The sequence below is a fragment of the Protopterus annectens genome, chromosome 1.part2 (assembly GCF_019279795.1).
Source record: "Protopterus annectens isolate FY-2018-M chromosome 1.part2, PAN1.0, whole genome shotgun sequence".
Lineage (NCBI taxonomy): Eukaryota > Metazoa > Chordata > Ceratodontiformes > Protopteridae > Protopterus > Protopterus annectens.
Genome location: NC_056727.1, coordinates 706979596 through 707001422, shown reverse-complemented (window position 1 = coordinate 707001422; position 21827 = coordinate 706979596). Strand labels below are relative to the sequence as shown.

The 21827-nt window shown below is 42.1% G+C and overlaps 1 protein-coding gene across 4 annotated transcripts in view; it reads left to right on the top strand.

Annotated features, from left to right (window-relative positions):
- STRN (striatin) overlaps window positions 1–21827 on the top strand; it is a 2479646-nt gene that overhangs the window by 891319 nt on the left and 1566500 nt on the right. For all 4 annotated transcript variants that reach the window (XM_044058581.1, XM_044058573.1, XM_044058566.1 and 1 more), the window contains exon 4: window positions 12587–12665. In XM_044058581.1, the coding sequence (XP_043914516.1) occupies window positions 12587–12665 (79 nt within the window). The remainder of the gene's footprint in view (window positions 1–12586; window positions 12666–21827) is intronic.

Below are 21827 nucleotides of genomic sequence, written 5' to 3'. Positions count from 1 at the left end.
ATCTTGTGGCCATTTCAGCTTGTCTACCCGTAGATCCTCCTGCTTCATCTTTTCTTGTAGCCAACCAGTTTATGAAAGGAGTAATGCACATGAGACCCTGTCAAAAACAAATCCCCCCTTCTTTTGAACTTGCTTGTCAAGCTGATTTATGGTTCATTAGTTGGAACACTGTTACTAATTTAACTGACATTTGGAGTGAGAGTGTCAGAGCTGTAAGCTCTCATGGTGATCAACCCTGTTTGTTTTTTTTTCACAAGGATAGAGTTGTGATGTGCACTAATCCATCATTCATGATGCCTGAAGTTGTTTTTGATTTTATCTTGAATCAAGCCATGAACCTCCCAATGTTGTCTTCTGATCCAAAAACAAGGGAGAAATGTTCTACCTACCTTGGATGTGCACAAGCAGCTCAAGTACTACCTTGATTGAACAAAGCCCTTTAGGAATGCTGAACTGAGTGTTGATGGGGATAAGACAAGTCAACCTGTATCTAAAACTATTGCATGATGGTTGTCCTCTGCTTTTGGTTTCTGTTACTCCACCATGGTAAATTCCTTCCAGGCAAGGTTAAAGCTCACTCGTCTATAACCTTATCCTCTTTGAGTGTCATGTTGGAAACAGGTGGACTCAGAAGCATTAGAGGCAGCAGCCTATTCCCCTGTTAATACCTTCACAAAGTACTACCAATTGGATTCCTTTTGAAGGTCCAGAGCAGACTTTGCTAGACCATTCCTTGCTCCTAATTGATTCTTCCTCCCAGGTAGGATAAGTTTTGGGAATGTACTCAGAATTCCACTAAGGCAGTGGGAATGATGAACATACTACAGTTGCGCAAGTCCTACTTACCTGTAACAGTAGGTGTTTGAATTCCTCACTGTCTCAGTGTGAGGACCCACCCTGTATCCTCCAGAGTATGCATAGCTGAGGTGGGTTCAAACTCTTTGATTTGGTGATTGTTGGACTTTTTTTTTAATGGTATTGTGATAGGCTGAGAATTCAGTCTTAGTAGATGATGATTCTGGCTTTAAGTACTTTCCTCACCTTCTTTGTGGAAGCAAAAAAGACTGAAGATTTACTTACTGTGACAGCTAAAGGCTTCCCTGTCAGGATATGCTTAGCCAGTCAGCTGTCAGGAAGGGAGAGGGAGGGAGGAAGGGGAGTCTAAGCTTTTGCAAGCTGGCCAGTACTGGGTTTCGTTGGCACATAATCAAAAAATGCCACTGAAGCAGTGAGGAATTTGAACATCTACTGTTACAGGTAAGTAGGACTTGCGCAACTTTAATTTGTAGTCTTTGTTGTGGAAGTGTCCCCTAGGATCTGCTTCCTAGTCTGTTGGTCTTTGGAGGAAATGTTTCAGGAAATCTCTGCTCTCATTTTTTTCTTTGCGTTGTCTTCAGACAACTTCCTGGCAAGACGTATGAAGGTGCAGTGCAAGAGGAAGTTCATCAGCTTCCCTTTGGCATCTTCTGAGCAATCAGCCTCGAGGGTAATTACTTGGTTTCCACTCCTTATGATTCCAAGTTTGGGGAAATCCTTTGACTGCTGCAAATGAAGGAGGGATGACGCCCAGTGCTTCTAAAGAGGTTCTGTAGGAGCCCTTCATATCTTTCCCTTTGCCTTTGTAGGTGGTTCCCCCTGTAGATCCCATGATGGTGCTTGTCAGGAAGGAACTCAACATTGTGCTTCCAATACTGAACTAGATCTGGGCGCTCAAGGGCTGCTATTATTGGATAAGGAATCCTGATATGACATTGTTGTGACCCTTGAGAAGGCTTCAATCTGTTAGAGCCCAGTGATCCATCCTGTGAAGAAGGAATCTGGGAGAGGAATTATTTTTGGAATGAAGTCTGTGCATACCATGCTTTTAAGGGCATCACAGTTCTTTTCCAGGCACATATGCTGTCATTCCAGTGTGGCATTATTGAAGAGATGTGTAAAGTATTGGAAGAGGTGTTTTACACAAGAACTGTCCATTCAGGTGGCTACTTTTTATATCATGAGCAGTCTCACCTTATATCTTGTTTGTAATTCAGCTGATGGTGCAACAAAGGCATCACGTGCGAGAGAGACAGTATGTATATCTCCATTTTAGATTTTGCAGGGAATTTCAGTACATCCTTCCTTAGTGCCTAGTTCAGTAGTTCCTATCTATTGGTACTTCAGAAAGAGGCTAAACTGAAGTATAGTGAAAAGTAGGGCAAAACCCTTGCAGCTTTTGATATGAACTCTACACTCCTTTTTCAGGGACACATAAGTGCCTGTCTGAGAAATGGTTCAGGCATGGCAAACAGCAACAGAATGTTTAAGCACCCAAGAAAGCAGACACAGCAGTGATCAGTACTTCTGCTTCCAAGTAGGAGCCAGTCGTTATCAGTTTCAGGCACCCTCTTTTGGGCTATCGTCTGCCCCTCGTTTGCAAAGTGCATAGCCATGGTTGCAGTGAAGCAGAAGCTTCAGGGCTTCATGGTCTTTTTGCACCTGAAGAACAATTTCTTTGTTATTCCAAACTTAGAAAAGCTGATGGTGAAGTAGAGAATCCTGAGCTACTGACTCTAGACGTAGGAGGTAACTGAATTTTGTAAAGTCTCGAATGTAACCTTTACAAGCCATCACCTTTGTAGGATGTCTTTTACATCCTCCTCTTTGCATGGCTAGTCTTCCTCCAGAGGAGTTTCTTCACATTTTCCAAGTTGTATCCAAAATTTAGTAAGCTACTTCTGTGTGGGCAGGCATGTACCTAGAGTTGTTTGAACTTTATGGCAGCTGCATTCCATTTGAGAGGTGTAGGTTGAGAGTCCTTTGATGGACCTTGAGGACTCTGTGAAGCCAGTGCTGCTCTGATCCGATATCAGACCAGATTAAGATGTCAAAGGCATGTTGGAAATGCTTGAAACAATGGCACATTGACTCGAGTGACTCCATCCATTCCTTGAGCCACCTCTGCCAAATTTCCAACCCCTCAGATGACTGTCACCTTGCACGGCTCAGCTTTTGAGTTAGATGGGGCATTATCAAAGGTGGACAGGTCAAGGTGCTTGGTCACAAAATGAGGTCAGCTTGCACATCAGCATCCTGAAGATTTGGGTTGTTATGCTGCAAACATTTCAGGTTTCCTCTCCTTAAGGAATGATTTCCATTCCTTGTAACATTACTCTGGTGGTTTCATATATCAACAGGCAAAGGAGGGTAGAATTCACCCCCCCCCCCACACACACACACACGCACACGCACGCACACCACATTTGTCGAGAGTCTGAGAAGATATAGGAGTGATCCATGTCTTTAGATTACTTTTTAGCAGCTACCACATTTCTGGAAAAGACTCTTCCTTGGCCGTAGGCTTGGCACATAGGTGCTGATGCCTTTTAAGTAGTTCCTTGGATAGACTGCGGTGAAGTTTTTTTACACCAGTAGGGCAATCCTTGCTGCAGCCGTTTTTACCTATCTGACCAAAGTTGAAGGCAATGAAGACTTTTTTCCACTACTACTCTTTTTGGGGCACTGGTCTAGGGACACCTTAGTCAAGGAGTACCCTCCAGGTCTCTCTTGTACCTTTCTCCCTCATTCCATGGTTTTTGCATAAATCAAAATTGAGCAAGGCCAGAGTCATTCTTCTAGCCATTTTTGCCGAGTCTGGTTTTGTCTGACCTGAGCTTGCCCTCTGAAGAAAACTGATTGAGACCTTTTAGGAACATACTGACTTTCCTGTCTGGCTTTCCTCATCCAGACCTGCATGCCCTCAAATTAACAACTTGTTTTTTCTAAATCCAGTATTGGCCAGAGGCACAGCTTACCCTGACAGTATTGGTCCAATTCTTTACTTCTACCAAGAAATGCGGTGCCAGGAAAATGTATAGAAGCAAATCGGGTACATTTTTTTGTTTTTGGCCTTGTAAAATGTCAAATCCCTTTTCAGCTCATGTTCATGAAGTCCTAGATGACCTTGCTTGGATTTTTGACTTTTGAGCTATGCTTCTTTCAAAGTTCAGATGTCTGCCATCCCTGATTTTTGCTAAGGGTTTCAACATTCTTCCTTGGCCTCTGAAGGCTTTCAAGGCCTTCCTTAGAAGCACCATTCCTTGTTAGACATCAGTGTAGAGATACCTTCCTGCCACAGGATCTTTATTTTGTTCAATTCCTCTTTGAACCAATTTCTAGAGCAACATTAAAATGCATTTCTTTGGAAGTGGTCTCCTTATTAGCCAATACTTAAGCAATAAGAAATTCTAATTTCAAGCCATATATATATTAATCTAACACACTTCACAAGGATAGGGTTGTCAAGCCATATATATATTAATCTAACACACTTCACAAGGATAGGGTTGTCCTGTGAACTTCATTTCTAAGGTAGATAGAAGCCTAGAATTAATCATTTAGTCTTCCAGTATTTTTTCTTGACTCTGGCAGCACATATGGAGTGTGTTCACTGCACCAGATGGACTTGCATAGAGACTTGTACTTTTATTTGATCCTGTTCCTATAATATAATGGATGAGAGTTTCCAAATACACTTTGTTGAGGTGGTGGTTTGATTGCATCAGATGGTGTTATGACAGCTATAACAAAGTGGTACCAGTTGAACTAATAGCCAATTCCACCAGGACTTGTAGCTGCCTCCCATTTCTTTCAGTAATGCCTCTAGATGACATGCAGCCCTATCTTGGGCGTCTCAGAGTATTTTTACAAATCATTATAGGCTTGTGTTTTTTTTTTTTGTCAGTCTTCCATGAGAGTCACAATTATTCATGAAATCTTTTTGCTGAACAGCCTAGGTAGATCTACTGGGGACACTGTCCTACTGATTGAGGATGAATCAGACCTTGGCAAATTTGAAAGTTATGTACTTGTTCTAATTCTAGATCTGCATGGCCATGATTCCTCTCTAGTTATTAGGGATGTTTTGAGTGAATTTTGTGCTACAATCTGCTTTTGTTTAGCTTATTTCCACATATGAAGAAGTATGAAGTTGCATGGGCTATTCATGAGTAAAGGGGAGGAGCTTAAGCCTGGGAAAGTTTTATGTGCCAAGTAGGTTGAAAAATGGTCTTTCAGCCCTAGTGGTTAAGGAAAACTCTCAGTTCCTCACTTCACCATCTCAGGATGTTATCCCTGCAACAATGATCCCCAATTGATTTAATATCTAAGCATTGCAGTAAGTTTTCTCAAAGCACAGGTGCTGCACATTGGATTGCAGAATCTTCTGAGCCTTCCTGTCTCTGGGCGAAATATAAACACTGCAGACCACCTTGAGAGAGCTTCTAAGTTTTTGCAATTCACAGTGAAAATATTCAGATTTACCCATACTTAGGCGAGTGCCTTATTCCGGCAGACAGCCAGGAGAAGCTGCTCAATGACCTGGCCTTTGTAAAGACCCTACTAACCTCCCTAGGGTACACAGTCAATGAAAAGAAATCCAAGCAGGTGCCCACCCAAAGGGTAATCTTCCTGGGTGCAAGTCTGGACACAGATTCCCAGATAGCATACCTTACCCTGGAGAAACAAATTTTCCTGACAGTCTACTTCTCTCAACTAGCCACCAGGCCCCAGCTAACTGCAAGGAAGATCCTGCAAGCTCTGGGATTCATAGCATCTTGCCATACTACTCATTTCACATGCCAGACTGGATATGAGGAAACTTCACTGGTACCTAAAGAGGCTTTGGTGCCAACACTCTCAAGACCTGGAAACGCTTCTACCTAGAATTCCTTGCCTCAGAAAAGATTTTCTTTGGTGGGCAACAGCATGCTTCCACAACAAGGGAACCCCCCCCCCAGCTCCGGCCCTCACCAGACTCATCAGACTACACTTGGGTGCACACCTGGACGGCAGGTGCATACAGGGTCGATGGAACCCACAGCAAATCCCTCTGCACATCAGTGAAAAAGAGATGATGGCTGTGCAGCATGCCTTGATAGTTTTCAAGCCCCTTCTCTCTCCATTCGCTCTCCTGATCAAAGCAGACAAACACCACTGTGATGTGGTACATCAACAAGCAGGGAAGGACCCACTCCTACTCTCTATGCAGGCTGGCCCTGACCCTTTGGCACACAGCCTCTGCAATGCAACTACACCTGTTAGCACAATTCCTACCAAGCTCTCTCAACTCTCTGACAGACCAATTAAGCATAATCTTCTGGACCTACATGAGTGGCGACTCAGTAGAAGTACCTTCACCCTAATAACTCAGAAATGTGGAACCCCGAAGGTCGACCTCTTTGCCTCCTACACCAACCATCAGCTCAGCAAATTCAGCATCAGGGAGCATCACTGCATGACTTGGAAAGTGGATGCTCTGTCCTTCCCCTGGGTCATTCTGTCGATCTGTACCTTTCCTCCCCTACCTCTCATCCCCAGGGTATTGCTCAAAATAAGGGAGGAAAAACCAAGGACCATTCTTACAGCTCCAGACTGGCCCCGGCAGCACTGGTACCCCTTGCTGCGCAGCCTGTCTTTGCTACCCCCATGGCATCTCCCTCAGATTCCAAACCTCCTGACTCAGAGGGAAGGGGAATTCATGCATCCCCAATTGCAGACACTCAATTTGGGGCAGCTTGGCTTATTCCCTAACCTCGAACCAATCAGCCAACCTCAGTAAACAGGTTCTGGATGTTATCCATGAGGCCAGACGTCCTAGCACCAGAAAGTCTTATGCTGATAAATGGAAAATGTTCTGCACCTGGATCCAGGCTAAGGGAGCCAATACGGCGCAGCCCTCCCTCCCTCATCCTGGATTACTTAGCTGACCTACTACACAGTGGCCTCTCTTTCTCCTCTATTGAAATTCATGCGTCTGCTATTTCTGTTCATTTTGCCACTGAGCAGCCCTTTTTCTCACACCCTTTGATCAAACAGTTCCTAAGAGGGGCTAGTAACTTGAGGCTACCCAGAAGGACACCAACACCAGCTTGGGTCCTTTACTTTATATTGGAAAAGCTCACCCTGCCCCCTTTCGAACCAGCTTCTTCTGCAGAACTAACATTTCTCTCCTGGAAGACACCATTCCTTCTGGCCATCACTTCAGCAGAAGAGTCTCTGAGCTGCAAGCACTCATGGCAGTAGAACCCTTCACCATCTTCCATGCAGATAGGGTATCCCTCAGAACTAACCCATCCTTTATGCCCAGGGTGGTGTCTAGTGTGGCTCTCAACCAGATCCATTCATTCGCCCACCTTTTTTCCTAATCCCCAGAACACAGGGGAAAGGATTTTTCACTCTCTCTAGATGTGCACAGACAGCTCAGATTCTATCTAGACAGGAAATACTTCAGAAAATCTGATCAATTGCTGGTTAGCTTTGCTACAGGGGCAGAAGGCAAAGCCATCTCCAAACAAAACCCTTTCCAAATGGATAGCACACTGCATCCATTTCTGCTACAAACAGCATGGAAAGCCTCCCCCCAAGGGGGTCAGTACACACTCCACCAGAGCAGCCTCCACCTCTGCAGCTTTCCTCAGAGGAGTCCACACCAGGGACATCCTGGAGGCTGCCACCTGGACATCTGTTCACACTTTTAGCAAGCATTACCACCTACCTCTCTTTTCCAAATCCAAGGCAGGGTTTGCCTCTGCAGTTTTGCAGGGCATCCTAGCCAGCCCCTAGTTTCATTGACTGTCTTCACCCTTTTCCTCAGCTTTGGGAATTAACCCAAATGTGATGACTGCAACAGTGAAACATGAAGAACATAGTGCAGTTTTATGTACTCTTACCATAAATGTAGATGTTTGAGTGTATTCACTGTTGCAGTCCTGGTTTCCCTCCCTCCATCCCCCTTTCTTCTCTTTCTCCTTTTATTACCTACCTAACTTGTTCTTTCCTTACAAGGCACATATTGGTATTTATTTTTCACTGGTGGGGTTTCTTCCATCAGAACCTGGCCTGGGCTCCTGGCAGGTTAGGGCAAGAAAAACTGATGTAATGGCTTTGGCTGCCTTACTTTACACTACTGACGACCTGAGGTCAGTCCTCAAGCGACAGCAACCGTTGCAGAAATACTAGAAAAATATATATTGTACTCGCGCTGAAGATTACGGCCAAAGTGAAGCAGAAATAGTGACAAATCCTGAAGTGGCACCACAGCTGAGGCTGTGTAAAAAGGCAACTGAAGTATAAAAGTAAGCGTGATTTATTTAGAAAACAACCAAAAGGCCTAAGTACATTGATCGCTTTCAGCGAGACTTCGCCTTCATCAGATCATAAAGTACAAAGGTCCATATTGGTTAAAATAACAATGAGTAGCCAATCATGTTGGTTACAACCAATGCACCTTCAAAATTTTGACAAATCAGAAGTACCAAACATAAAACCAGGAAGTATAATAGCAATACAAACATCTGACCCAATCCTAGGTTAAGAAGAGGTTCATATGACCAATAGTAAAAGAATTGGACTAAACATAGTTCCTAGTTTGAAACAGCGTGGCGTAAAATGTATAAGATAAAAACTATGGTTGTGTTAGAGTGGAATCTTAATCACCAGCATTTTTTAACCATAATTTCAGAAGCAATTAAAATAACTAGGAAATTAAATCAACAAGAAAATTAAGCTTTACGTAGTTTATAAAATTCGCACAGCATATGTGAGCATAGGGCACGTAGAATACACTATTCACATGACAAGTGTTGTCCTGTATGCATAGTCGAATGTTTACTGATACAGATAGATTTCATGCTCATTTAATAAGTTTGCAATATCCCACATTATATATACATGTTTTAATTTTACACATGTCTACATTTTTAAGCACCAATTAACAAAATGTTTTAGGTTTCATTCCAATTCACCGTACACTTAATCAGTTAGTACCTTTTTTTGGTTGATTGGTTCCTTTTCCTCATGCTCTTTGCCCATTGGCCGAACCACTGATTTGCTGACTGAAACCCTGTCGAGATTTTATTGGCCCTTTGCTAACCACGAAAGCGGAAATGGCCATAGCCGCAAATGTGGATGTCCTTTGTGTGTGTTTTTTAATACACATAGGGTTCATTATAATTTTTAATGGAACTATTGACTGGCTGTCTGCCACAGTCAGTATTCATTGTTTGGTTCTAACCACAAATGTGAAAGTGACCGTAGCCGTGAATACGGATGGTCTCCATTTACTCTCTACAATTGGTTATATACATCTTTTATACATTTTTTACATTATCAAGCACCAATTAACATTATAATGCATTAGGTTTAATTCCAATGCATTAAACACATTTTGGTTAGTAACCCTTGTGGCTAACTAGATTTTTCTTTTCTATGCCCACTGGCTGAGCCATTGATTCGCTGATTGAAATCTAGCTGCAATTTCATTTTCTTCTTGGGGATTGGCCATCACTCTTGAACAGCCACCTTGAGTGGCCCTAACCATGTTAGCAGAAGTAGCCATAGCCGTGAATGTGGACGGTTTCTGTTTTTAGTTTTACATGGGGCTTAGACTGATTTCTGACCAAACTTTAGATTGGCTGACTTTCATCCAGCCAAATTCACTAGTTGGTCCTAATCACGAATAAGGAAGTGGATGTAGCCATGGATACGGACGGTCTCTGTTTTTAGCCCTTTAGTTTCGTATAAGATTTACTGTAATTTTAGGCTGAACTACCGATTTGCTGTTTGCAATCTAGACACTTTATTGATTGGTTTTCAAAATCAATCACTACTTTGATTGGCTGTAGCCGCGAATGTGGCGGCTTTGCCCTGAAATTTGATTCTCTATTTCCTTTTGATAATCTACTGTACTGTCCATCATAAGTTTAACTAAGAGCCGAATAGCTCTAGATGAGTTGGTCATAATATTCATCACTTCGCTCAGCCATGGCGTGATCGTGAATATGGAGTATTTTTTTTCTTTTCTTTTCTTTTTTTTTCAATTCGCACAAGGTTTCCCACACTAAGGCTTGTCTTCCAATAGTTCCTTTAACGTTGCATATAAGAGGAAAGTTTTTATTTAGATCTAACGTGTATTTACTGCCGAGGCAGCGGCAATACATATTCTACGTGCCCTATGCTTATATATGTTATGCGAATTTTATAAACTATGTAAAGCTTAATTTTCTTGTTTTAATTTCCTAGTTATTTTAATTGCTTCTTAAATTATGGTTAAAAAATGCTGGTGATTAAGATTCCACTCATTTGTTTAACATGACCATAGTTTTTATATTGTACATTTTCATGCCACACTGTTTCAAACTAGGAACTATGTTTTGTCTAACTCTTTCACTATTGGTCATATGAACCTCTTTAACCTAGGATTGCTCAGATGTATGTATTGCTGTTATACTTCCTGGTTTTATGTTTGGTGGTGTGTCATTTGTAACCAACATAATTGGCTACTCATTTTAACCAATATGGACCTTTGTACTTTATCTGATGAAGGCGAAGTCTCGCCGAAAGCGCTCATCAATGTAATTAGGCCTTTTGTTTTATTTCTAAATAAATCACGCTTACTTTTATGCTTCATTTGCCTTTTTACACAGCCTCTGCCGTGGTGCCGCTTCAGGATTTTTCACTATTTTTGATGCAGAAGTACTAAGTCTCTGGTATTTGGTCTGGCCAAGGGCTACCCTGGCAGGGATAACCCAAATGTGATGACTGCAACAGTGAATACACTTGATCTACATTTATGGTAAATGTCCACAACTGTACTTTCTTGTGCATATCACCGCAGAACCCAGAACCAGCAAGTGAAGGATGCACTGATAGGAATGTGATCACAAGGCCTACTGTTCACTTTACCTACACACTCTAATATCCAAGATTATTAAGAATGCAGACGTGCACCAGACCCAGACCAAGATGATTTGAATAGCCCCTTCTGATCATAGCAAACCTGATGCCCACTGATGACCCTACACCTCTTGGGATGGACATACTGTGGATTATTCAAAACATTGCTGTTTTACCCATCAAGCAAGCCATGCCTGTACCTCAATGCTGTGAAGCTCTGTTTGGTTCCTCCTTTCTGAAGAAGGAATTTTCCGAAAACACTTTTATTTTGTATTTTACGTTTTTACAATTACATATGTGGTTTTAACTGTCCTTGTCCTATTGGGTTTACTATTTTTGTTCACGTTTAGGGATATAGTTTATTCCGGTGTTGAGCAAGAACAGAGCCAGCGTTTGGCTAGAAAGTCTTTCAGAATGGTTTTGAAGGCTAGGAGGGAGGGTATTGACCTAATCGATAGAGATATGGAGTTCCAGGCCTTGGCAGCATGGTATGAGTACAGACAGTACCCTGCAGATTTGATAGGTTTATGGACAGAGAGGAATTCTTCATCATTGAGTCATAATGACCAACTGAGTACATAAATGTGTAGACTGTTTAGTGTTGGACAAGCAGATGTATTCTGGATATTTTTTTTAGGCGGTATGAAACTGTATGTTTGATGGGGTATTGCTAACCAATTTAGGCTTTTTAGTGCTATGCAGTGGTGGGCTCTGAAAGGGGTATTTGCTGCAAATTTAGTAACTTTGTTATAGCATTGTCCAAGTTTTGATTTTTGTAAAGTCTGAAGGTTATTAAGGATGAGAGCATCTTAAAGAAGTGTGGGGAGGAGATAAGTAGTGGCAAGTGTAGTTTTAGTTGTGTTGGTGAGAGAGTTTTTGGCTCTGTAAAGCATCCCTGTTTTTTGAGTTTTTCTTATGCAGTTTTGTATATGCAGATCGAATTTAAGATTATCATCCGTAATAATTCGCTATGAGAAGTGACTTCAATTATTGTATTTTCGAGAGAGGACTTTAAATTTATTTTTTTTCATGGGAGAGGGATTTGGGAAAAAGAACTGTGTTTTTTTAAAGGTTGGGCATGAGTTGTGAGTTACAAAGCCACGTTTTAGTTGTTAAAGCTTTTGGAGCAATTTATTTTGAGGTGTGCCACGTTGTTAGATATGTAAATGTGTATGGAGTCATCTGCTTAATGTATTAGGGAAGCCTGTTGTATATGCGGAGGGTATTTTTGAGTGCGCTAGAGGAAGGGACCACGGATAGAGCCTTGTGGTACACCAATGATGACTGGGTGGTATGGAGAGATGGAGTGTCATTTTACTTGCTGATATCTATTGGACAGGTAGCTTTTGAATCATGGAAGCGTGTGATGAGAGAGACCTAATGACATTTGAAGTGGAACTTTGTTGTAACAAACTGTCAAAGGCTTTAGACAAATCTAGAAATAAGGAGGAGACTAATTTGTTGTTAGCTGTAGCTTTGGCAGTATCTGTATAGATTAGAAGTGCAGTGTTAGTACCATGGGAACGTTGGAAGCTATGTTGTTTGGGGGGGGGGGGGTTGGAGTTTTTCCTGCAGGAGATAGTTTAGCAATAAACGATAAATGTATGTGCCAAATGGTTCTAGTGCCTGCAGCATATATGGTCCTAGTGGGTAGCAGAGAATGAATCACCTTCTTATAGACCTATTAATTTGAGAACTACATTAATTTCTGTTTATAAGAAATCAGCTTGCTTGAGCTTCCTGCATTTAATCTTAACTTCAGTGTTCAGGAGATGCAGGACCTTAAAGAAGGCAAAATGTCTTGTACACTTGAGTGTTAAAGCAAAGCCATGATGATTTCATGTAGAAGTCTGTAATATTTTATATCTTTCAGATGAAGGGAATGAGCCAGAAATGCAAACTCAACAGAACAGCCAGTTAACGTGGAAGCAAGGGCGACAGCTACTGAGGCAGTAAGTACTGTTTGCATTTCAATTAGCGGAAAACTACAACAGTAACTTATTGTTTCTGAACATTTCTAAGTGAGGCGGCAGTATGGTTAAAATTTAAAAAAAAAAAGTTTTCGTACAGTGGGTATGTTGGTGCATCTGTTTTTGTGTATGGTATTACTCTACTTATTTTTGTTGGTATTGCAGTAAGAAAGAATAAACCCATTTTCTTTCTTTTAGCTTGTTGCAATTTTTAATATAGCTGGCTCAGTGAATTGTTGATTTGTTTGTCTAGGAACCATATAGCACTATTTAATGATCGGATGTTGTCTTGTCCGTCCATTCCTCAAGTGGTATGGGTTTTGGATCTGACCTCTGATCTGACTTCAGCCACTTATAAGCTTTGAATCCAATGCTTAGGTTGTTCCCCTTACCCATCATCCCTGTGCAAGGATTGAGCTACCTCAGATCTCGTTTACCACCATAAGCAATGTACAGATCTTTGGTACTCAGGAAGAATTTAGTAGGATTTTTGCCTACAGGTAAGTGATTATTTTCATTTGGAGTTGTCTTTCATCTCTATATTGCACGTCCTACCCCTCTAATTACCCCTTTGTTAATATTGTCATCTCCTTTTTCTTCATGTTTCTTCCCCTAATGGGACACTCTAAAAAACTAGTAGATATCCTTTTGGTCTATTTTATATATATATATATATATATATATATATATATATATATATATATATATATATATACATTAGTTAAAAACAAAATTCCAGATGGTCACAGGTTCAGTTTGTTCTTCCCCCTTCTGAGGAAGAATGACCGGATGTGCTCAATAGATCTTCAGGATGTGTACTTCCACATAAAAATGGACAGATAGTTTAGGAAGTTTCTTAGCTTCTAGCTGAGAGATGGTCATTTCCAATTCAGAGCTTTGCAGTTTATTCTCACCACAACCCCCTGGGTCTTAACTAAGTGCATGGCAGTAGTGGCAGCTCGTCTGTGACTGCAGGATTTTTGGGCATTCACATATTTGGATTGGGTATCTCATAAACGCCCTTACCAGGAATCTACTCATTCGAATCAGAGACTCCTTGCTACAGCTGTGCACAACCTGTACTTTACAGTGAGTCTAACAAATTCCAAGCCACAACCTTATACAGTCACTATAGTAGTTCTGGACAGAAAACTTCAGATAGCAAGACTCCCTTTGGCAAGAGTTGCATCACTTCAGCAACAAGCCCAGGATGTTTTATCCCACCAGAAGCCACCAACAAAACTAATTCTATGGCTTCTAGGCTGTGTGGCAGCCTCCATCATATTAGTTCTCCTAGCCATATTCTGCACGTATGTTCTTGAATGGAGTCACTTTGCAATGGTCAATCAAGAAACAACCCATAATGTCATTAACAAACCTTTGCATAGCACACAGAGTGGTGTTTGGAATCTCCATCTTCTACAACGATGTCCTTTCCTCCCTCCCCTGAAGACACAGTGATCGCAGACTCTTCCTGTCTGGAGTAGGGGTGGGGCATTACCTGGGAAAGACAGTCTAAGGTAATTGATCCCAAACAGAGGCCAGTCTACACATTAGTGTATTGGAGAATTGGAGATGAGGGCAGTTCTCCTAGTATTGCAGGCCTTTCAGAACTCATGCCATTTGTTTGTTACATCAACAAACAGAGGAGAGCCATATCTCATCAGTTGTGCCAAGAGACCATGAGAGTGTGGCAGTAGGCAATATTTTCTCAAAACTTATAGCAACATATATCCTGGGGAAATCTAATATCCTTGTGGACAGGTTGAGCAAATCTATTCTCCCTACCCCCCACAAATGTTCCCAAAATCCGTTGGTAACTGAGCAGATTTTCATCTTGTTGGGGCCAGTCTTGTTGCAATCTCTTCACCTCTCCCCACAACACCAAATGCAGCAATTTCTTTGTTCTAATTCCCCAAGGGGGGAGTCATCCAGGGACACTTTAATGCACTGTTGCCCCCCCCAAAAGACTCTCTTATGCCTTTCCTCTAGTATCGCTGATTTTCAGAGTTTCTACAGAAAGCATCTGTGTTGAAGGTTACAGTAATCCTCATGCCCACCAATTGGCCTCATCAAGTGTGGATTCCCTTTCTCTAGCTTTGTCTAATCCACCCTGTGTCGGTGCTGAGCTTGGATCCAGATCTTCATCTGTCAGGGTTGCCTCACCCAAACATCTAGTCCCTCAAACTGATGGCAAGGTTTCTCCAATTCCAGTGATGGTTCGACAGCCCAGTGTTTCATCTTTGGTTGCCCACATTTTGTTCTCTTTCCAAAAACTCTCTACGAGGAAAATTTACAAAAGTAAATGGAAAAGGTACCCTGTTTAGGTAATTGAAAACATTGACCATTTTTCGGCTCCTCTTCCAGCAATTTTGGACTTCCTCACAAATCTTTTTCAATGTGGAACCTGCTACTTCACCATCAAAGTACAGTTATCTGCAATGTCCTCTCTTCGTGTGGGTGAAAGTTACATGTCCATAGCATTGTTAGATTATCCAGAGCTTTCCTTTGAGGCACTTGTCTTCTACTCCCTCACTTAGAGACCCAGTCCCCCCAGGGACATAACTATTTCACTGCAGCCATTTACTGGTCCTCCTTTTGAACCTGCTGGTATGGTTGACTTAGTTTTTATCATAGAAGATCTTATTTCTGGTTGCAATCGCTGTTGCCAGCAGAATGTTTGAGCTTTACACCTTGTCATCAAAACCTTTTACCTGATATTTTGCAAAGACATGGAGTCCCTGAAAACTGACCCCTCTTTTCTTCCAGAGGTGGCTTCTGAATCCTCCATCAGTTAGTCCACAAATCTTCCAGTGTTATCAAATTTTTCAAACAAGGATGAGTAGACATTACATTTGCTAGATGTTCATCACTGGTTGCATGGTCTGTTGCATTTTTACTTAAAGCAGACACCTTTAAATAGGTCTGGTCAATTATTTGTGTCCTTTTCTACTGCTATGTTGGGTAAAGGAGTGTCTAAAGTCACCCTTTCATGTTGGTTGCCTTGGTGCATATTGCATGTCTATCAAGAATGAGGTCTGTCACTTCCTACAATTCCCAAAACTCATTCCACTAGATCTGTGGTTTTATCTCCAGCCTTCTTTTCTAGTGTTTTCTAGTGTAGTGTATAATTGTATATTTAAGCAGATGCAGGACTAAACATTTTTGCTTTTGAACTTTAAAATCTCACCTTATACTTAAGATCTAGGTGCAGGAAGAACACAAAGATGTACACTGTAAAAGTCTGTGGAATAATGTTTTACATCTTGTATTTGCATTATGCATAATTTTGTTGGCTGGATGGAAGTTCTATTTTGCAGAGCCCATTTACAGTACAAATCTGGGAGGAAGAAATGCAAGCATCCAACATTCTAAACATTTGATGGATCAAATGTGTTGGGATGATATACAACTAGAAGTGCATTCAGGCATACGATTACACCAAGAGCTTCTGCTTTTATAGACAGCATAGCACACAAGATAGAATATGTTTAGTAGTAGTTAATATACAATACGTGTATAGTAGTCAAAGCAAGCTTTATTGTCATTTAGAACTACACATGTGTAGCCTAGACGAAATTTCGTGCATCATCTCAGTTCTTGAGATTACAAAGGAAAGTGAAACAACGCATAACAAATAGGGGAATAAACGTAACTAAAATACAGTACTACTCCTAGTACACAAGAAAGACCAGAGACATTTACCAAAACTCTTATACGAAAAGAATACCCTCCCATGAGTTAAATTAACTACCCTATTTAAAGTAATACAAAACACACTACATATTGAAATGCCTAAGTGATTTGTCTGATACTGCACTTGAGTGAGTTTAATATTGACTGTGGATATAGTAAATAAATATTGCACTTGGAATATATGTAAGTATATATTGCACAAGTAAAAAGTGACTTATGTGCCCAGACCCCTGGGACTAGTGCCCGAGTTCAGAAGTCTTATCACTGTAGGGTAGAAACTGTTACTGACTCTTGTAATCCTACAGCGGATGCTGCAATATATAGTAGTAGTATAAAGGCAGTAACAGCCTTCAGACCCCTGAAGCCACAACTGTAGAACGTGAAAGCATTGAAAACAGACACTAGGGAGAAACTTTTGATGATCATTTAGATCACTATTGCACTAATTCAGACTACTGGGAGTTCAGCTGCAGAATCCCTGGATGATCGGCCTAACTTCAAGCTCAGAATCCTTCCATCTTGGCATAGCAGATGCCATCTAATGGGATATCGGGATGCTCCCAGTACAAAGTAGGTATTTGCATGTGCCAGCTTAGATGTTTTTAGTGCATGTGCTTTGTATACTAGCATTGCAAGTGGTGTTTTTCTAGTGTTCAGCCTGCTTCAGAACTCAGAAGGCAGGTAAGTATCACATTGGGGAGCTTCACTTTTTCCTTCACCATCTGTAGAATTGTAAACCTTTTTATTGATATTGTATGAAATGTTGGACGGCAGCCACATATCCGGTCCTAAAAGGGGGAAGGCACATCTGTAGCAAATGCATTCCTCAGAAGGACTTGAATATTTGTTACATTTTCTGTTTGGGGGCCTGACCACGATAATCAGGTTGGATAGTTTACTAGGGATTCACCACCAAATTCATCCAAAGTAGGCAATATTCTTTTCAACACTACCTGGATGGAAGCAGGCTCAAGGCCTTTATCTGTTCTGCGATGGCATCCACAGGGGTGATGGATCCACAGAGGGGATAGCCTCTGATGATGATCTTAGTGTTTCACTGTTGCAGTCATTACATTTGGGTAATCTGCTTGCAGGTTGCCCTCAGTCGGCCTGATTAACAAAGTCTTGGGTCCTGCATCAACTGCTGTCCCTTCTTCCATGACCAGGTCGTCGGGGGTATAAAATATGTAGCCGATGCCATTACGTCAGTCTTTCTTGCCATGCGGTGCCTGAAGCAGAAGCAGTTCGCAAATGCTGGTCGGCCGACTCCTGAAATTTTCGTTTTCGAGTTTCAGAACCAAAGTCTTCAACTTGAAGCGAAGTACCCCGTTGGGGAAACTTTTCTTGTTCCTTACCGATGTCAGTAAAAGTTAATAATTGCATTACTTGTGGAAAGCAAATACCTCATAAAGATTTTCATTCGTATTGTATTCCTTGCCTAGGCACTGACCACGACGTACCTTGCTGTCGGTTTGGTGCCTTATTTAATCAGTCGTCTGTATATTTTTGCCTCTAAATATTTTGGTTCTCTGTTTAATTATCCAGAAATGTCGTTGGTTAGCCATCCGACTGCCGGGATTCCGAAAAAAACGCAAAGATAAAGACAGAGACAGGCCGCCGAGGTCCAAAACTGCAGACGACGCTTTTCCTAAGCCAGTCGCCAGTTCACCGGTACTCAGTGAGGTGCTTTCGCAGCCCTTGATACCCCCTACTTATGATTCGCAGTCCTCTACTGAGACCCATTCGGAGTCTGGTATGCTGCGAGATACTTCAACTATGGAACCAGCGGATGTCTCTACCTTGGATGGGTCCGGAGCTGCTGTGCAGGCACCGGCTTCTGAGGGTGTATTCAGGCCTACAGACTTGGATATTAAATCGACACCACCTTCATTACTAAGGCCTAGTTCTTGATCCATGTCTAAAAAACCAACGCCCAGGCCACATGCTCGGGCCCCTATGCCTAAAATGATAAAAATGGCTGGAGATCTATTAACTCTAATCAGGGGTAGTCAACCCCCCCCCCCCCTTCTAAGAGGCCTAGGGCTGAGCTTTATTATGAATCTTCTGATCAGGATTCTGTTTCTTCTGATGACCTGGATTTGTCCATATCTACTTATGAGGATTCTGATGCAGAGGATTCTATTCCCTCTGCTTCCCCTCCTGAGGATTTTTCTTTTGGGAAAACCTTACATACTTTAAGGGAGCATTTTCACTGGGAAAGCCAGGAATTTTTTGATTCAAAAAAGAGGCTTAGGGATTTCCTTCTTCTACCCTCAGCATAGGCCTTTGGCTATACCTCCTGTACTAAACATTGTTGATGATGTTTTCTCGGAATCCAGTTTGGCCCCTGATTCCCTGCCTCCTGCTCTTAGTAAACTTGACTGATACTACAGGATTCCTGAGTCCCACAAGTTCCTTTTCAAAAATCCTGTTGCAGATCCAGAGATTGCTTCTCAGTGACCCAAGGACATTAAGGCTTTTACTGCAAAAAATTCTACCCCTTCTGATAGAGACTCCAGGGTGCTGGATAGATGGGGTAAAAAGGTTTATACTTTTGCAGCCTTGGCAATCAGAGCTTTAAACTGCCAATTTCATATGTTAAAATATCATCATGTTATTGGACTGCTTAAACAGAAAATGATGTTGATTCCTGACTCTGTGGAAAATAAAGATTTAGAGGACTTGATGCATTCTGATGAACAAGTTGGAAAACATACTTTGCAATGTGGTTTTGATTCTTTAGAGGCTTCTTGCAGGGCTGCTGTTATTGGGTCTGTGCTTAGAAGGCAGCTTGCCTTAAAGAGAGCAATCCTTGCCAGATCATGTTAAAGCTAAATTGCTGGATGCTCCTTTAAATCAGGACTGCCTGTTTGGCAACAAGGCTGAAGAAGTTCTTAAAAAGATGGAAGATAAAGCTAAATCTATGCAAACTGTTAAAGATTTCTTACAAGTGCAACTTCCTAGGTTTAGTAGGCACTGGCCTACTAAGAATTGGTCCTTTCCAGTCCCTTCCAGGTCTTCTCAAGCCAAACCCAGATGGAACAAAAACTCCAGGCTTCAGTCCCAGGTGACTCTCGGAACTAAGCAGTGGGGGGCCTCCACTTCTAAATCTGGAAATAACAAGATACCCCCCTATGGTAAACAGTCTCAATGATTTCCTTTTAAAATTCCCAAGCACTTATCTTTTGACTGCCCCTTTGGGGGGAAAGGTTGCCCTTCATGCAAAGAACTGGGAACTCATAACCCAGGACAAATGGGTTTTAAATATAGTATCCCAGGGATATAGATTTCATTTCCAAACGTTTCCAACACCAAATGGGTGGCCAGACCTGCCCCCAAATCAGTGGGTAGAGGCTCAAAAACAAGTATTTTCCCTCTTAAGCATGGGGGCTATTCAACTGGTACCAGAAGAGGAAAAAGGACAAGGTTTCTACTTCAGACTTTTTCTGGTACCCAGAAAAGACAAATCATGGCGTTCAATCCTGGACCTGTCTACTCTAAACACCTTCCTGTAGATTCCAAAATTCAAGATGCTGACTCTTCAATTACTTCCTATGCTAGGCAAAGGCGCCTGGTTGGCAACACTAGATTTAAAAGAAGCATACCTGCAAATCTCAATCCAGGAATCTTGCAGAAGATACCTATGGTTCAAAGCAGGCTGCACACATTATCAGTTCTCTGCACTGCCCTTTGGCTTGTCTACTGCGCCCAGGGTATTCACAAAGTGCCTGGCTCAAGTTATTGCATTTTGCAGGCAAAGTAGTATTCAGATATACCCATACCTGGACGATTGTCTAATTCAGGCAGAAAGCCAGGGCATACTTTTGAATCATCTGGCGTTTGTAAAAAGGGTTCTAACTTGTCTGTGGTACACCATAAACAAAAAAAAAAAAAAAATCACAACTGGTACCCTGTCAACAAATTACATTCCTGGGAGCAAGCTTGAATACAATTTCCCAGATGGCTTACCTCACGGCAGAAAAGCAAATTCATTTGGTAACCTATTTCAAACAAGTGGCCACAAAAACCCTGCTATCTGCAAGACAGATACTGCAAGCCTTGGGGTTTATGGCCTCCTGCATTCTTCTAATTCCATATGCAAGACTGCATATGAGAAAACTACAGTGGTATCTAAAAAGCCTATGGAGTTAACATTCTCACAGCCTGGAAACAGTAATTCCTATCATACCTTGCCTACGCCTAGAGTTCCTCTAGTGGGCAGAGGCCTGCCACCAAAACAAGGGACTACCATTCACACTACCCCCTGCTGCCCAAACCCTAACAGAAGCATCAGACTATGCATGGGGGGGCTCACGTGGCAGGGAGGTGCACTCAGGGCAAATGGAACCCATGTGAAATGCACCTACTTATCAGTCAAAAAGAAATGTTAGCCCTGCAGAATGCTCTGACAGCCTTCAAGGATTACATTCTTCCAGGACAACTAATGGTAAAGATGGACAACACCACGGTTAAGTGGTACATAAACAAGCAGGGAGGTACACAATCCTACCCCCTCTGCATACTAGCCATGGCATTGTGGAACACAGCCTTGAGCTACCAAGTGCACCTACAAGCTCAATTCCTGCCAGGAAAATTAAATACACTGGCAGATGGACTAAGCAGAAACCTCATGGACCCACACGAGTGGAAACTGAAACCAAGGATTTTCAACATGTTGACAAGCGAATGGGGGGGCCCAGACATAGATCTATTTGCCTCCCCCCAGAACTACCAGTTGGACAAGTTTTGCACAAGAACTCCCCACAAACAAGCCTGGAAAGTGGATGCTCTGTCCTTCAGCTGGAAAAACCTATCAGTCTACGCCTTCCCCCCGCTGCCTCTGCTCTCCAACGTTTTACTGAAAGTCAAACAGGACAAACCGCAGCAAACCTGTGATGGATGTCATCTTAGAGGCAAGGAGACCTAGTACTAGAAAATCTTATGCTGATAAATGGAAAAGATTCTGTGCCTGGAACCAATCTCAAGGGATAAGCACAGCAGCGCCCAATTTACCTCAGATTTTGCATTACTTAACTGAGATGCTTCATAAGGGCCTGTCTTTTTCCTCCATTAAAATTCATGCCTCAGCCATTTCAGCTCATTATAACACAGAACCTCCCCTCTTCTCTCATCCTCTGCTCAAGCAGTACCTCAAAGGGGCCAAAAACTTGAGACCACCCAGGAGAGCTCTAACCCCTGCCTGGGACCTTAACTTTGTATTGGAGAAACTCACTTTGCCTCCTTTTGAGCCAGCTGCTACTGCAGACTTAAAATTTCTTTCTTGTAAAACAGCTTTCCTTTTAGCAATCACTTCAGCTAGAACGATATGTGAATTACAGGCCCTTATGGCAGTGGAGCCTTTCATCATCTTTCATGCGGACAGGGTGCAACTCAGGACCAATCCATCCTTCATGCCCAAAGTGGTATCCAGTATGGCTCTTAATCAGG